Source organism: Lynx rufus, unplaced genomic scaffold, assembly GCF_022079265.1.
Source record: "Lynx rufus isolate CCGP_SWC_20201006 ecotype Redwood Valley unplaced genomic scaffold, mLynRuf1.p SCAF_4, whole genome shotgun sequence".
NCBI lineage: Eukaryota > Metazoa > Chordata > Mammalia > Carnivora > Felidae > Lynx > Lynx rufus.
Genome location: NW_025814856.1, coordinates 12,501,635 through 12,517,868, shown reverse-complemented (window position 1 = coordinate 12,517,868; position 16,234 = coordinate 12,501,635). Strand labels below are relative to the sequence as shown.

Genomic DNA, 16,234 nt, shown 5'->3' with positions numbered 1-16,234 from the left:
AATAAGAAAAAGAGAAAATCTACTGAAGAGAAAAGTAGGCAAAGCCATGAACTGGCAATACACTTTAAAAAATAAAAAAAAAAAAGCACAAACAGAAAAATGGCAATAAGCCTATTTTTAGGTTCAATTCAATCATTAAAGAAATTCAAAGTGAAACGATGAAATGTGTGCGTCCCTCCAACTGACTTTTTTTTTTCTCTTATGGACATTCCTAGTGTTTGGAAAGGATACAGAGAACGTGCACAAATGCTGTTGGTGGGAGGGTAAAGAAACCCAGCGTTTCTGGAGAGGAACGAGGTAGAGATGAGGGTTATAAAAGCCTCGAGGGGCGCCTGGGTGGCTCAGTCGGTTAAGCGTCAGACTTCTGCTCAGGTCGTGATCTCACAGTTCATGAGTTCGAGCCCCGTGTTGCGCTCTGGGCTGACGGCTCGGAGCCTGGAACCTGCTTCAGATTCTATGTCTCCCTCTCTCTCTGCCCCTCCCCTGCTCACACTCTGCCCCTGTCTCTCAAAAATGAATAAACATTTAAAAAAATTTTTTTAATAATAAAAGAAAAATAAAAGCCTTGAAATGGTGTGGATGCTTTGACTTATTTGTCCGATGGGAACGAAGAGAGATGCGGTCGAGACGCCGCTGTGGATGTTCCTGGAGGAGGCCGTGAGCAGAGCGGCTGGACCTCGGCACCAGAGCCTGGTTGCCTGGGACAAGTCCCTCTCTGAGCCTCAGTTTCCTCATCTGTAAAATAGAAAGCGTCATAAGGAAGAGAAAATACATCAAATGCATGACACGTAATAAATGCTCAGTAAATGTAAGCCTAGCAAAAGAAACTGAGCAGAAATTATAAGCACCCAGAAGGTAAATGGGCCAAGGAGAGGAGCAAAGTTTCACCAAAAAGAAGCTAAAAACATCTCATACACACGTGAAAAGATGCTCAATCTCCTCTCCAATTAGACATGCTCATTAAGATGACAACCAGACACCATTATTCACTCAGAAGATCTGAGAAACCCCGAGTCAGCGGATAGCCTGTGCAGCCGATGGGGAAATGGGCCACCTGCATACAGGTGAGGGGCACCAGGTGGGACCACCTTGGTGGAGAATGCTCTGGACACTGCCGTTGAAGTAACAAACACAAATGCTCTAAACCCTGAGATTTCGTATTAGGGGATTTACCCGGAGACCCGCACTTGCTTGGAAAGTCTGTTCAAGGTCATTTCCTGAAGCAATAACAGCTCAAAAGACTAGAAGCAAAATAACCATCACTGGTTAGATTCCGGTTAAAAACATTCAGGGGCCCGTTCAACAAGACCTCATCCTCAATTGCACATCCCCAAATATTTTGACACCCAGGAGGCTTTCTAAGACTGTTGAATCTCCATTTACGCCAGCAAGTGTGAATATCCTTCAGTTTATCTGCACTGACCAACTATGGGATGCTAGCCCAGATCAGTGGTGTATTCGTGAGCTGCTGCTGTGTAACAAATGACCCCCCCCCACACACAAAAGTGAGCAGCCAAAAACAACACACATGATCTCAGAGTTTCTGTGGGTGAAAAATGTGGGAACTGCTTAGTTGGGTGGGCTCATAAGGCTCTCGTAACAGTAATACCCAAGGGGGTTGAGCTGTCAGCTCTTCCAGAATCCCTGCCCCTACCCCGGGTGCTGAACATACAGATTATAGCCGTCCTGCCTCCTGGCCTGCTTCTGGTTGGATCGGTTGTTTTCTGCCCCATTTCAGGGAAGTCCCCATGACACATTTCCATCTCACAGCTGGAGCTGAGGACCCCGGCACCTCCCAGCAGTGTCAGCCTCAGTCCTACATGCATTTACTGCTCCAACAAAGCGCTCGCTGTAGGATCCTGCAGTAGGAGGTCAGGCTGCCCCGGTGCTGAGCATGGCTCCCTGTACCCCTCTCCCAGAGCAGCCCTGGCTTGTGGTGAGCCCAAGGCTCCCATCGCCATGAGCTCCCCTTGCAGTGTTGGGAACCGGTAGCTACTGGGAGAGGCTCCGCAGAGGCCTGGCAATATGCGATAGGACACAAATTCATGTGCATGTCAGAGGGTACCTCTGGCTCAGACAAACACTGTGGCTCCCCACTGCCCTTGTTTACCGTGAGCTTGGCCAAGCTGGCTGGGTCAGGAGATAAGGTATACGCCGTTCCATCCAGGAATCCACACTTAAGAACCGTCCCCCCAACAATTCACTGGATGGCCCAAGAGCTTGTGAGATCCTCACCTGCTCCTGTCGGGTCCCATGGGGCCTCCGAGCAGCCATCCAGAGCGCAGGACGTGTCGCTGACACCAAGGGCCTTTTTCAGTTCTAAAGCAAGAGATAAACCTTTGGACCCATCTGGGGATGCCATGCGTTCTCTCAGAGAGGCCACAAGAGGGCAAAGGATGGCAGGAAATGTCTCAACCAGGAACCCAAAACAAGTGGCTCAAATAACCCTCTCTCCATACCTGTGGCCATGACAGACATTGCTAGTCGATCCCCACATCTTCACTGAGCCCCCTACCAACCCTACCTGCCAACACAACACTCCAAGCAGACATTACAAGTCAATTAAGGATGAAACACCACCAAGGACCCCTCTAGGAATAGAGACTCTCTGAGGTTACCTGTTTCCGGGTTTTTTTGTTTGTTTGTTTCCAATTAGAGAACAGCCTTCTTCCATTTAAAATGCCCCTTTTCTAAGGGAACTTAGTTCTTTTTGTCACCCTTACTTCCTGGCTCCTAGAACCCTACTGTCTTTGGGTCCCCCCCCCCTCCAACTGCTCCTTCTGTGTCCCTACTTCCTGTTTGCTCCTTCAGATACAGGCGCTCCAGGACTCCACTCTTCCCTGTAAACACCATTCCCAGTGTCGTGGCCCCTCTTGTGCCCTCGGTGACGCCCAACAACCTCAGGCTCCCACCTCAGCTTCACGCCTGGGCTCTATCCCCTTGTGTGCTGCACCTTCAGTCCATCCTTTGCCTCTAGGACTGTGCCCTCAACCTCCTCCCCTGGCTTCCGGTGTGGCCGGTGTTGCCCTCTGCTCACACACCCTCCATGGCTCCCCATTGCCTGCCCAATAAAGCCTAACCTCCTCTGCCTGTTATTCAAGGCCCTGCACACCTGCCCCAGCAGCCTCCTGCCTCCTCTCCTTCCGTTCCCCTTCATATCCTCTGTATCAGCCACGGGGATGCCATGACATTCCCTGAAAGTCACATGGCTCATCCGAGCACACATCTCTTCAGTCACAGGCAGTGGGTCACGAGCAAACTGAAGAAGCAAGAAGGAGAAGAGATGGTTCTGGAACCACTTCCCAGCCCAGAAGATCCAAGGACTCTCGGGGCTTCAACGCCAGCCCAGAAAAAAAACAAAGAACAAAAAACAAACAAAAAAAAAGAAAACAGGGAGTGGTTGCTGAATGAATAAAGGTCAATGTGTCTTCTATCCCCAGTTTCTGAATTTTGCCTCCTTGCCTTCAGCCTGAGAACTCCTACACACCCCTTACAGCCTTGCCCCAGTGCCCCCTCCTTTAGGGAACCTCCATCACTGCCCTTCTAAGACTCGCTCACCCTAGTCCCCATCTGTCCCAGTCCTAACATTCAGTCAAAGGTTAGTGTTCACAGGAAGTAAGAGGTGATGGGGAACCCGGGAGAGCTTGGTATATACAGCCAGGGGGCACCAGGCCTCCTTGAGCCATAGAGGAACGGGGCTCACCTCCATCAATCCTCTGCAGCAGGACCCCACGGACAACGTCTTCATAGGTACCCTCGATGGTCAGGGCCGGGCTACCCACGGCGAGGACCTCCCCTTCGAACTCAGGCAGCTCCTAGAACAGAGGTGGGTGAGGGGTTGGGCTGGAGGAGAGGGCTGCGACCTTGACCCTGATCAGCTGGGGGACCTTGGGACTAAGTTTCCTCATCTTTAAAATGAACTCCTGGGGGCGCCTGGGTGGCGCAGTCGGTTGAGCGTCCGACTTCAGCTCAGGTCACGATCTCGCGGTCCGTGAGTTCGAGCCCCGCGTCGGGCTCTGGGCTGATGGCTCGGAGCCTGGAGCCTGTTTCCGATGCTGTGTCTCCCTCTCTCTCTGCCCCTCCCCCGTTCATGCTCTGTCTCTTTCTGTCCCAAAAATGAATAAACGTTGAAAAAAAAATTTTTTTAAATGAACTCCTGGATCCATATGCCCTCAGGTTGCTGCGGGCGTTGATGAACCACAGCACGGCACATCTCAATGGGAATTGTGCGGGGATCTCTGTTGGCCAACCCCCCTCCCCAGCTTCTTCTTCTAGAGGATCGTGTGAGCGCCTGAAGCAGACCCCTGCCTGGTGGCCCCGTGTGACCGGGCCCCTGTGACGTCCTCTCTCATTGCCTTCCAACCCCCTCACTCACTGAGCACCAGCCACGCTTGCCTCCAACGCACCAGGCATAGTCCTACCTCAGGGTCTTTGCACATGCTGTGTCTTGGCCAGGACATGGCTCATGCCATCAGTTCACTGCTTCGCAGGTGTCATTTTCAGGAAGAGCCTCCCTGGCCACCTGGCGACCCCTCCCCCCCCCCCCACATTCCCTCTCTGCCTCCTCCCTTCGCTGAGATACAATGCATGGGCCCCCCCATCCAACCCAACCACAGGGCTCAGGGAACAATAGTCTCTGAGAGAGAGAGCATTCTGCCCACTTTTATAGAAAGACACAGGCACATGGCTGTCCTCTGGGCCCTGCGTGTATGTGCCCCATTACTCACCGCTTTGCAGCTACTCTTCAGCTGGGTCAACACAAAGGGCAAGAAGATACAAAGCAACCATCCACGGATGAACCTCCTCCGCGCTGAGCTGCTGTCCGACTGGAACTTCTGCGGGGGGGAAGGCAGCAGCGGCCAGTCCAGTGGCCCTCTGAGCGCCCGGGCCCACTGCCATCTGCTATCTGCCATGCCCTCCCGGTGGACCTCACCTTCAGCACACGCCCCCTGACTTTCTCCAACTGCTGGGCAGCCTGGGTGCAGTCCAGAGCTGTGGTCAGACACTGGTCCGCCAGCTGTAGGAAGGTGGCCACGGCGTCAGCCATAAGCTGCGGGAAGAGTAACTGCTAGAACCCCGAGAATCACGCTCCGGCCGACGGAGCCCCGTGCCTGCCTGGCTGACCCTTCTCAGCACGCAGACTGACCCGACCAGTCACTTTTCCCCAGCCTCCTTCTCGTTTCAGGAAACAGCATCCCCTTCTTCTCGGGACTGGGGCACCATCCAATCAGTGGGGATCTGTGTGTAATCTAGCAGAAAGTGCCCTCCGCTCTGGAGGATGGTGCCTGGGTGCTCGGCCTGGGGAGCGGAGAGCCGGTCAGAGTTCAGCCTCGTTTGGCTGAGCGCTCTTGTGCAGCGTACGACTTGAACAACTGTACCAGGCAGCACTCGGTCTTCTCCATCCCCGTCTCCTTCGCTCACCATGTCAATTAGCAGGCCCCGTTCCCTTGGCCTTCAAACACACGCCACTTCTCTCCACCAACAGTGCCCATTCTGGTTCAGGCCTCCTTCCTGCCTCCTCTATTCCTGCCCCCAACAGCCTCTCTTCCCCACAGCAGGTAGGGCTTCCTAAATTTTGAATCTGGTCACGCCCCTCCCCTGCTCACACACCTGCTGTGGCTCCCCATGGCCCTCAGGACAGAGCCTGGCCCCTTAACCCCATACTCAAGTCCCTGACCCACCTGCCCCTCCACCTTGCCGGCAAATCTCCCGCCTTGCTGCCCTCACTTGGAGCCTACAGCCCAGTGTCTCTAAATGGCTTCCAAATGCAGACGAACTCCCTCACCTCCCAGGGCTGTTCCCTCTACCCAGGACGTATTCCACCCCCCATTCCTCCCACCGCTGCTGCAGTTTGAAAGTCCTCTCCTCCTGGGGGGGTCCTCCTAACCCTGGAGATGAATCGAGTGTCTCTTCAGAGCTCCCATAGCACCACGGCCCTGTCCACCACGTGTGGTCACAGCCTGCTTATGGGCTGATGTGCGCGGGATACCCCCCACTCGCCCTCACCTGCTGTGCGAGATCCTGGGCCCCAAATACCAGGCTTCGTGTGCCAAAGAAGCCAAATGGCGCCACCAGCTGCCCCAGACGCTTCTGGCTTCGCTCAGCCTCACGGTAGCAGGCGTGCATCAGCTCTGAGTCCCACGGCATCTCCCCAAACGAGTAAACCTGTGCCCCGATGGCAGTCAGGTGAGAAAAACACCATCAGTCGATGGAAAAGCCGGGCCAAGGACCTCACAGCCAATTCGTAGCAAGAGAAATGCAAACGGAAACACATCCCACCTCAGCCATGACCCCCAAAATGCGTACTAAAGACAACAGGTATGGTGTAGGACATAAAATGGTAAAACCTGGAAGGAATGGGTAACACGCCCGTGCTGGCACGACTGAGGGGCAACAGGCACACCAGCCCTTGTCACACCCGCACCCATCACCCGATCCCCTCTCTGTCCTTGGCTCTGGGGCCACAGAAATGGAGTAACCCCATATGGTCTCTGCCCTCAAGGAGCTCACAGAAAAGTTGGGGAGGATAAACTATCGACAATCGACTACAGAGGTGTATAAATGTGTCTGTGAGGAAGGAAGCGCAGGTAGCTGTGGATGCAGAGAGGGAGCAGGGAAAGTTCCTAGAGGAGGTGATTATGAAACGGAGGCCTAATGAGTTGAAGTTTTCCTGGCACTTAGTAGGTGTTCATTTAATATCAGAAGAACAGTGGCGACCTGCATGGAGCAGAAGTCACTGGCTTAGGGGGTGGGGGGGTGGGCTCTGGCAAACAGAGGAACGGGAAGAGGAGGGATTTGAGGGTAGGTGATTCCAGACGCATGTTGCTAAAATCCTCCTCTTGTCATTTTGCTCCCCCCCCCGACCGTGTTTCAAACTGTACCCCTCAACGACCAGAGCATGGTGGTCTACAATAAGAAAAAAAGCACCCTAGGGCAAAGTTCGGAAACAGTTTTCAAAGGAGGCTTTCAAACAGAAAGTGAGAGGGTTCACGCAACTCTTCTGTGAGGTTAACACGCCGCACGTCCGTCGAATGAACCCCACCCCGGGAGCTCACCTCCTTGCGCAAGCGGGTGCTAGAGGGGCTCCCACGCAGGTGGCGAGACAGGCGGTCCATGCCCTGGGCTAGGAGGGTCTGCACTGTTGAGAGCACGGCTTCCACGGTGCTCAGCAGCTTTTGCGTGACCCGGGACAGCTGTGTGTCCACCCTCCCGCGCAGGCAGGACTCCAGGGGGCCCTCGACCTCCACTGGAATGGGAAGACACTAGCCCGGGTCTCCTCCGCAAGGTGCTCCGCAAAGGGGGCGCAGGCGGCCCGGGGCTCAGCACGAGGAGGACAGGGGCTCAGACTCTGAGCGCCCTCTTCTACCATTTTACAGGTGAGAAAACTGAGGCTTTGCGTGCGGCAGCAATGAGCTGAAAGCCGTACGCCCGAGAGGCCAGAGTCTGGATTCCAACCCGGTTGTCTTTGTCACTGAGCGGAGTGGGAGCCTCCGCCGTCTGACCGGGACAACCCGGGTCAGGTCTGCCACTACCTGTGCCTCCACCCCTCTCCCGACTGGATGTCATTAGCCCCACCCCTAGCCCGCCGCCTTTCCACGGCCGCGACCTCGCTCTTTGACCCCGCCCTTGTCTGGCATCCTCCAGCCTTGGCCCAAGACCACGCCCATACTCCAACTTATACCCCGCCCCTCATGCCCCGCCCTTTCTTTGTCCTGCCCTGTCCCGCTGGGTCTTGGGTCCGGATCCTCGGCCCCACCCCTTACGCCCACCCAGTTCCCCGCCTACCAGTCAGGCCCCAGGCCCCGCCCCTCCCGGCCCTGGCCCCGCCCCTCCCGGCCCACGCCCCGCCCCCAGGTCTCACCCCGCAGCCTCCGCGCCACGCGCGCCCGCAGCTGCAGAATCTGGTCCACGTCCGGGCGGATGGTCTTCTCCAGGGCCGCCAGCAGTTCGTCCTTTTCCGGCTGGAAGGCGCGGAGCCCGGCGGAGGCCTCGGCCAGGACGGCAGCGTGGACTGCGTCTAGGAGCTGCCCGGACCGGCCAAGGGGACCCCACACGGGCCAGAGGCGCGACAGCGAGCCGAGATGGGGCGGGATGGGGGAAGAGAGACACAGAGACGGAGAGCCAGAGAGACGCGCAGAGAGTTTAGGGGACAGTCGCGGGGAGGGGGAAGACGGGCCCCAGGGTCCGGCCCCTATCCCCCTGTGCGGCCACCCGCGTGTACCTCGGTCCAGGCCCAGGCACGGTTGCGTCTGGCCCCCCGCAGGCCGGGCAGGGTCTGGGCTCGCAGCGCCGGCAGCAGCTCCCGCATCAGCACCCCGGTCAGCACCTGCGGGAGAGGGGGCCGTAGGTGCCCGCGGCGGGCCTAGAGGGGTCCCAGGGGCGGCTTTGCACCGCACTGACCTCGGCATCCGAGCCCAGGGTCACGTCGTCCTCGCCAAAGTGGCCTCGGCGCTGCCGATAGAGTCTTAAGGCGTCCAGGAAGGCACGGGCTGCGGGGGCCTGACTGCGCTGTAAGACTGAGGGGGCGGTTCCTGAGTGCCAGCCCACTTCTCCCCTGCTCTCACCTCTGCCCGGCTCCCTCTCACCCGGGCAGGAAGCCCTCCACCTCCTCACCAGGTCCCCAGACACCTAAATCTCACCCATCTCCAGACGCTTGCACAAGCAGGGCCCTCTGCAGGGAACATGGTGCCCCAGGACCATCACCGGCCCATAAGGCACCTCGATACTCCGATTTAGGAAAAAGCATCCCCTGTGGGCAGTCACAGGCCGGGCTGCACGGCCCCTCCTGATAGGCACATCTGTGCGCTCAACAGCCTGCTCAACATGCATGTTGGTCCTGTTCCCCTTCTTCCCCTGGCTGGCCCCAGCTTCAACACACCCTCCTCTGAGCAGCCCTCCCTGATCTCCCAGGCTAAGCTCCCACAGGGCCGTGTCCCCATCACAGCCTGTTGTCACGTCTGTCTCCCCCCAGAATCCATTTCGTAAGTAAATTGGAAACTTGGGAGAGGACCCCACAGCCAGCAGGGGCGGAGCTATCTCGCCTCGGACCCCAGGACACGCAGCTGCCTGACCTTTCCCGGGACCCACCTGTCCCACGGAGCCGGATGCCACCCTGGAGGGCCAGCCTCCAAGCCCGCCGCGCTTCCCCCGTGGCCGCGGAGAAACAGAGGTGCCGGCGGAAGGGGTGCTGCAGGAACAGGGGGAAGTTCACGGGCATTTCCAGGAGGGGTTCGGGCTCTTCCTGGGTATGCTCTCCTGGAAGCAGACGGAGGAGGCTGTGTCATCCTTCACTCACTCGCTCTACAATCAATCGTTCATTCGCTGGAAGAAAACACCCATGAAAATACCCCCCCCCCCCCGCCCGCACGGGCAGTTGCTAACATAGTTGCACGATCCTTATTCTGGCTCGGTCCCAGGGGGCGGTGCGCCCAGGGGAGACATCAGCCAGCCATCCCAGCGTTGTTTCTGAGCCTCAGCATCCTCCTCAACACGGAGGCCTGGACAGCCACCACCCGTCTGTCTGAGTTGGCACGTCGTCATCTGAGCCCTGCTTGCCCTGGGAGTCAGCCAGGGCCAGATTCAAACCCGGCCAAGTCACTTGCTAGCTCTATGTGTAGGGCACGCTTTTCCTACCTGGACCTTGGTTTCCCTGCCTATAAAATGGGCCTAAAAGTGATATCGATGACCCGTTGGGAGAACTGTGGGGGAGCCAGGGTGAGTGAATTTTGGGGGAGGGGGTTAATTTATTGCCAGGGGGGGGCCTAAATCCTCACTTTTTTCTTCTGATTTCCAGAACTGCAGCAAAATGCAGGAATCCAGAAGGTGGAAACCCCTGGGCATCCCGGCCCTTCAACGGCAGCCTCCGGAGGCAATAACAGCCTTTAACGCTTTGTTGGGGGGCATTACCCCAGATTTTAAAGTCCGCACAAGGCGCACGATGTGCATCTGAGTGAGAAGGTGGACTTTTCCGGTCTATAACTGGCCTTTTTGTTCCTGTATACGTCTGGGGCGCCTTCAGCGGCCACCCAGCTTTCCTTTCTCAGGGCTGGGCCATAATTGATTTCATCAACCCCTGAGGGCCGGGTATTCGGATAGCTTTTCTTCCTTCCGCTAGCACCGACATTTCTGCAAACCGTCCTTATTGCTACCTCTTTGCATCGTTTGGTGGCAGGATAGCGCCACAGTGAAGCAGAAATGCGATTCTGGCGCTGTCCCTTGCTGTGTGACAGTCCTCAGCCTCAGTGGCCTCATCTGTGCAATGGGGTAGTTAGCGATGGGGCCGGCTTCTGGGCAGGCTCAGTGAGATCACACGAGCCCCGCGCTGAGCACTCGTCATACATATGCCGGTCCGATAATGCGGTTCCTTTCCCTATTCCTGCACGGTATTGTGGTCGTGAAAGAGAGAGGGGGGTAGAGAGAGGAAGTAGAAGGAGGAGGGAAGGGAGGGAGGGTGGGACAGTACCCCCTGCAGCAAATCTCTGTGATAGTCCCACCCACCCGTGACTATCTCCCCACATGCTTGCTAACATCGGGTTTTATTGTTTTTACCCTCGCTACTTTGGTTCCGGTCTAGTGTCCCAGCTCTCCTTCTCACTCTAGTAAGAGTGGATATTTCTCTTGCTAGAGCTGGGGTACTCACCCAAAGGGCAATGCTGCCCCCGGGGGACACTTGATAGTGTCTGGAGATATTTTTGATGGTCACACCTCGCGGGGGGTGGGGGTGTCCTACGGGCATCGAGTGGGTGGAGGCCACGGATCAATGTATAGGGTGCCCCGCCCCTTGCAAAGGATGATTTGGCCCCAACTGTCAACAGTTCTGACATTAAGAAACGTGCTCTTGAGATCTCGGGAACCTTACCTGAGGAGACTGGGCAGAGAGCATCCAACAGGCAGAGATATTCACGCTGGGAAGTCAGGACAGTATACCCTGTCAAGGCCACGGAGCTGAGGGGATGGCCCCCATTCTCATATTCCTATGAAAGGCATCCAGAGAACCAACTGGGGACAGGTCTAAACCACGGCTTCCGTGTCCTAACTGGGGGATCAGGGGAAGGCTTGGGGTTAGCTAGGGAAGTCCCCCACCCCTCCTCCCTCCCCCCCTCCCCTGTAGTCGAGCACCCAGTACCCACTGGGTGCTAGGCCAGTCCTAAATAATATACGAAGGTTATCTCCTTGAATCCTCACAGCCCCACATGACGGGGACCAGCACCAACCCATTTCACAGAGGTGGAAACTGAGTCCCAGGAGCACAAATGACCTGCCCGAGCTCCCCAGCCAGGCGTGATGTGCGAAGGCCTCTCGGTTTCAACCTCAGCTCTGCTGATGACCACGAGGAAGTCGCGACTCCTGGCCTGGACCTCGGTTTTCCTACCCAGCCCAGCGGGGGGGTGGTTGCCCACCCCAGGCCCATCTCATAGGGACCCTCGATTCAGTGACTGAAGACAGGAGAGAGGACCATGTTGGGAGCTGGACCCCAGAACCCATGCCGAGGAGCGTGGCCTGGCGAGGCCAGGAGGGAAGGGAGGAGAGCCGCTTCCTTACCTCCCTATGGCTGAACCACTCCAGGCGGCCATCCCCCCGCAGGACACAGAAGATCGGCTGCCACCGAGGCGGGTGGCCCCACAGCTGGGTCAGAGGCCCTTGGTGCTCACGGACTCGGGGAAGCTTCTGCGGGAAGAGGGACCAGTGGGTGTCAGGGGCACAGACCGGTGTCCCCACGTCCAGACCGCCTGGAGAGCACCCCACTCCACACCCCCCCTCCCAGGCTCTACCAAATCCAGGGCGCCCGGGTGCTGCTGAGGTGGCCCTGCTACCTTTCTAAGCCTGCACTTGTTTGGGACAGCTCCAAATACACGCGGATTCAGCCCTCCCCACAGTCCTGGGGGCAGACACCTTGTCCCCACTTCCCCCCTGAGCCTCAGATGCCACCCCAGCCCTGGCCAACGTCTCTTTTTTTTTTTTTTAATTTTTTTAAGGTTTATTCATTTTTGAGAGAGACAGAGTGCAAGTCTGGGAGGGGCAGAGAGAGACGGAGACACAGAATCCGAAGCAGGCTCCACGCCCCGAGCTGTCGGCACAGAACCCGCTGTGGGGCTCGAACTCACGAACCGCGGGATCGTGATCTGAGCCGAAGTCGGACACTTAACCGACTGAGCCACCCAGGCGCCCCAGCCCTGGCCGACTTCTTGATGGCAGCCTGTGAGAGACCCTGAAAGAAGGAAACTCAGGAGGCTGTGTCTGGGTTCCTGACCCACAGCAACTGTAATACGTGTGTGTTGTTTCCAGCCACTGGTTGTGGGATGTTTTGTTATGCGGCATTAGCTAACTGATACAAGTGGGATTGCTGGGCCGTGGAGCTGGTGGAGTTTACCTTCATGGGAGAAACAGCCAGTCCTCTGCCCACAGACCCCTCCCTTGGGCAGGATGGGGCATCACTTTGTTTTATCACCTTTGTTACTCTTCTCACTACCTGGCCACCTGAACCGTGTGCCTTTTATTTCATCACCGGGTCCCAGAGCAAGTCCCGGTAACCCAGATGGTGCTCGATAAATACTCTGTGAATATGCTAACTGCGTTTGTGATGTTTTCATTCTTTGATAGAAAGTCACGTGTTGGTTAAATGATTCTCCAAACCTTTTCTGAGGTCTGAGATTTTTCCTAGTGATATTGTTAAAACATGATTCTAGAAATTATATATGATAAGCGTTTTGTAAGATGTTCAAACCGAAGCCAGGGGAAAGCCCCCACACTGCCGAGCCCCAACGTCAACTGTGCCCTGGCCCCCGTGGCCGGAACCTACAGGCGGTAAAGGGGCAGGGGGGGACCACACCCGCGGTCCCATGATGCCTTAGTCAGGACAAGGAGAGTCCCGGGCGAGAGAGGGCTCTGTGTCCACAGTGTCGGGAAGCCTCCACCCCAGGGCAGGCAGAGCTGAAAAAGGAGTCATCTGAGAGAGGTAGGAACAACTCAGAGCCCTGATCGGGGAAGTGTCAGTAACCAGCATGGGCTCCAGGTTCAAATCCTGCCTTGCCTCTTGTTTTGTTTGTTTGTTTTTTTTTTAATGTTTATTTTTTGAGAGACAGAGACAGAGCATGAGCAGGGGAGGGGCAGAGAGAGAGGGAGACACAGAATCTGAAGCAGGCTCCAGGCTCTGAGCCATCAGCCCAGAGCCCGACGCGGGGCTCGAACTCACGGACCGTGAGATCATGACCTGAGCTGAAGTCAGATGTTTAACCGACTGAGCCACCCAGGCGCCCCTCAAATCCTGCCTTGCCCCCCGCTGGCAGGGCGACCTCGGGTGCTGCAGTTTCCTCACTAGTCAGAGACTCATTTCCCAGGCTGGTGAGGACAGGGTGTGTGGTAGAGGGCATGTGGAGTCATTTGTTGGCTTGGCAACATCTGGAGCTGGGGCCAGGCAGCTCTAGGCTCTTACGTCCTATCAAGAAACGTCCTGAGCTCCTACTGGGTGCAGGCACCACGTGGACGCAAGGGATGTGGGGTGGGGGGGGGGGTGGGGACAAAGCCTGGCCCCTGCCCTCCCAGGGCAGAGAGATGGGGGAGGCAGACGTGTGACCCAAGGCTTCCCTGGATACACAGCGGGACGGGGATCCCAGAGGAGGCACCCAGCCCGGGGAGGGGCTGTGCTGATCAAGGAAGGCTTCTTGGAAGAAGCGGTGGCCGAAGCATGAGGAGGAACAGGGAGAGCGCGTCAGGCAGAGGGTGCCGCACGTGCAAAGGCTCGAGGGTCCAAGGGGCGTGTTTCATGCCCAGTAGACAAGACGAGCCTTTCCCAACTTCAGGATTTGGCTGTGCCCTCCCCCTAGAATCCCCTTCTCATCCGGGGCTCCGCGTCCAGCAATTTCTCGTCCTGTACATCTCCGTTCAGAGGGGGCCTCCCTGCCCCCCGACTCCCCGCCCCCGCCCCCAGCACTGCCTCTCGTCTTGTCTTCACGGCACCTATCGGCAATGATGCTGCAACACGACACAGTCGTCTGTCATTCCTCTCCCCGTCACGCTGTGAGCCGGGGGTGGGGGGTGGGGGGCGCATGGCAGGACCCACCCCCACCGCCACTGTGTCCCCCAGCGTCCGGCCTAGGACGTGGTACGCAGTAGGGGCCCAGTGCGTGTTTGTTCGAAGGATGCATTTTAACAGTCTTCCCGGGTCTCGGCGCCAGCAGGGGCGAAGGCGTCAGGAGGGCCCCCAACTGAACCGGCGCCCCCTCCCTTTGTGGCACCCACTTTACTGCGCATCAGCTGGCATCCGGTGGGCTCCTGGGGCCCCAGCTCACGGGAGATCTGTCGCAGGACAGAGGCCGCCAGCTGCTCGCGGTAGCAGGGCAGGAAGTCCCTCAGCATGGTGTCCACCTGGCCTGCAGGGACAAGGGGACACTCAGGCGGTTGAATCAGACCTGCCTGGGGAGGGCCGAACAGGCAGGGGGGCCGCTTGTGAGCTCCTACCCTTGCCCCAAAGCTGCCCAACAAGAGGTGCTCCAAATTCCATTCACCCTCAACCCTCCAGACTGTTTCCATCCACGTGGGAACAGGGGGTGGGGGACTTAGGTGACCCGGGCTTAATTTATAACAGACGCACAATAAATTTTAATCGTATAGAGCCTCCGATCTGATGAGCTTTGACACCTTTACAGCCCAAGAAACCATCGCCGCAATCGAGGTGGTGAACGGAGCCATCCCACCCGAGTTCCCTCTTGCCCCTTCCATGGGGAGGTTTTCAAAATCTTTTAAGAGCCTCACCCTAGCACCAGGGAATTTTCTGGGGTGACCCGATCTAGGGAGCGACCACACAAGTGTTAAAGTCCGCCAAGCGGTTTCGCTAAGATGTGTGCACTTGGCTGTATGTAAAACATGAATCCATCCTGCTGCCTGGAATGTGGACCCAACGGCCGGAGCATCAGCAGGCATTATGCACCATGAGGTGGCCTTAGGCACAAAAGCCACGCATGGGAGAATGACGAAGCGAAGGAGTTCAGGTGTCTAACTTGTATCAGCCTGCCTGCCACTGTACCTCCCTATAGGAGAGAGAAATAAATCTTTATCTTGTTTAAGCCCCTACAGGAAAAGAAAAAGAAAAACACGGCATAGAGTAACTTACTGAATCCTTACAATGGTTCCATGAGATAGGCATTGTTGCTATCCCTGTTTTGCAGATAAGAGAATGAGACCTAGGAGATGAAGTCATTCACCCAAGGTCACACAGTAAGTGGCCGTGGGGTGAACTTGGATGGTCTGGGTGTTGGTAAGACACGCCACATGCCGGCGCACATGCTGTTCCCCCAGCTGGGATGCTCTTCCCACATCTGCCCACCAACTCCGTCACCTCCCTCCAGCCCCGGCTTGGCCCTCATCTCAGTGGGCAGTTGCCCACCCCTCCTTCTTCCCCTGATGTGGGGAGCGTGGGGGTTCTCCGCCGTGCTCATCAATCAACTGCCATTCTTGAAATGATAACTTGGCTTTCCTTCCTGGTCTAGATCACGAGTCCAGGAGGGCGGAAGGATTCTCGACCCCACCGTGTCCCCCGCAGAAAACTCGTCCCAGGTGGTCTAGCTGGGCTTGGGACACCTCCCACCTCACCCCGAACCCACGCCCTGAATAGGGCTACCAGATTTACCGAGTAAAAGTACAGGACGCCGATGAAATTTGAATTTCAGAGAAATTCAGAAGAAATTCAGAGAATCGAGGAGTCATTTTTTCGCATAAGTATGTACCCCAGGCAAAACGTGGGACATACTCACACGAAACAAGAATATTCGTTGCTTATCTGGAACGTAGGGCATCCTGCTACGGTCAGCCACCGCGTCGGACAAACCTGGCCCTGAACCCCACCTGGCCCCCGACCCACCTCACCCCGTGCCGGCTCACCTCTCAGGTGCTGTTGCCGCCGCTTGTCCAGGGGGCTCGAGGGCCGCCCACCCATCCTGCTGCAGGCACTGGGGGCTCCCTCGAGAGCAAAGCAGACACTCCCTTCCCTCCCACCACCCCCAGGTTTCTGGGCTCAGGGGCACCCCGGGAGCAGGACAGCCCGTAAGAGGCCTGGATGCTGCCGAGACCAGCCGCCTGGGCTCCGAAGCCAGAACACAGGCCCTGCGTGGGTGTGTGCGTTTGTTGGGCTCGGTGGGGAATGCCCACCCCTGCCCTGCCCCACCCTGCACCTGCGTCCTCCTGGGACCAAGGCCTCCAGAGCTGCTGGTTTCTACAGGGGCTGCTGGGGCAGCCCCGG

General features: G+C 57.1%; 1 protein-coding gene across 6 annotated transcripts; it reads right to left on the bottom strand.

Moving 5' to 3' along the window:
• Nucleotides 1-524: 524 nt before the first annotated feature.
• On the bottom strand, nt 525-16,116 carry NIBAN3 (niban apoptosis regulator 3). 6 transcript variants are annotated; one of them, XM_047094916.1, is made up of 15 exons: nt 15,877-16,116; nt 14,239-14,369; nt 11,542-11,667; nt 10,859-10,973; nt 9,088-9,255; nt 8,401-8,516; nt 8,222-8,326; nt 7,862-8,024; nt 7,056-7,246; nt 6,007-6,165; nt 4,934-5,050; nt 4,728-4,835; nt 3,704-3,815; nt 2,236-2,319; nt 525-735 (listed from the first exon to the last, which is right to left on the bottom strand). In XM_047094916.1, the coding sequence occupies exons 1-15, from the start codon at nt 15,929-15,931 to the stop codon at nt 590-592; spliced, it is 1,896 nt and encodes a 631-aa protein (XP_046950872.1). In that variant the 5' UTR covers nt 15,932-16,116; the 3' UTR covers nt 525-589. The 6 variants fall into 6 exon arrangements, 5 of the variants coding, with proteins under 5 accessions (XP_046950872.1, XP_046950871.1, XP_046950870.1 ...); XM_047094915.1 differs by lacking the exon at nt 15,877-16,116 and having other exon boundaries at nt 4,934-5,017; nt 14,239-15,843; XM_047094914.1 differs by lacking the exon at nt 15,877-16,116 and having other exon boundaries at nt 14,239-15,842.
• Between the last annotated feature and the right edge of the window lie 118 nt (nt 16,117-16,234).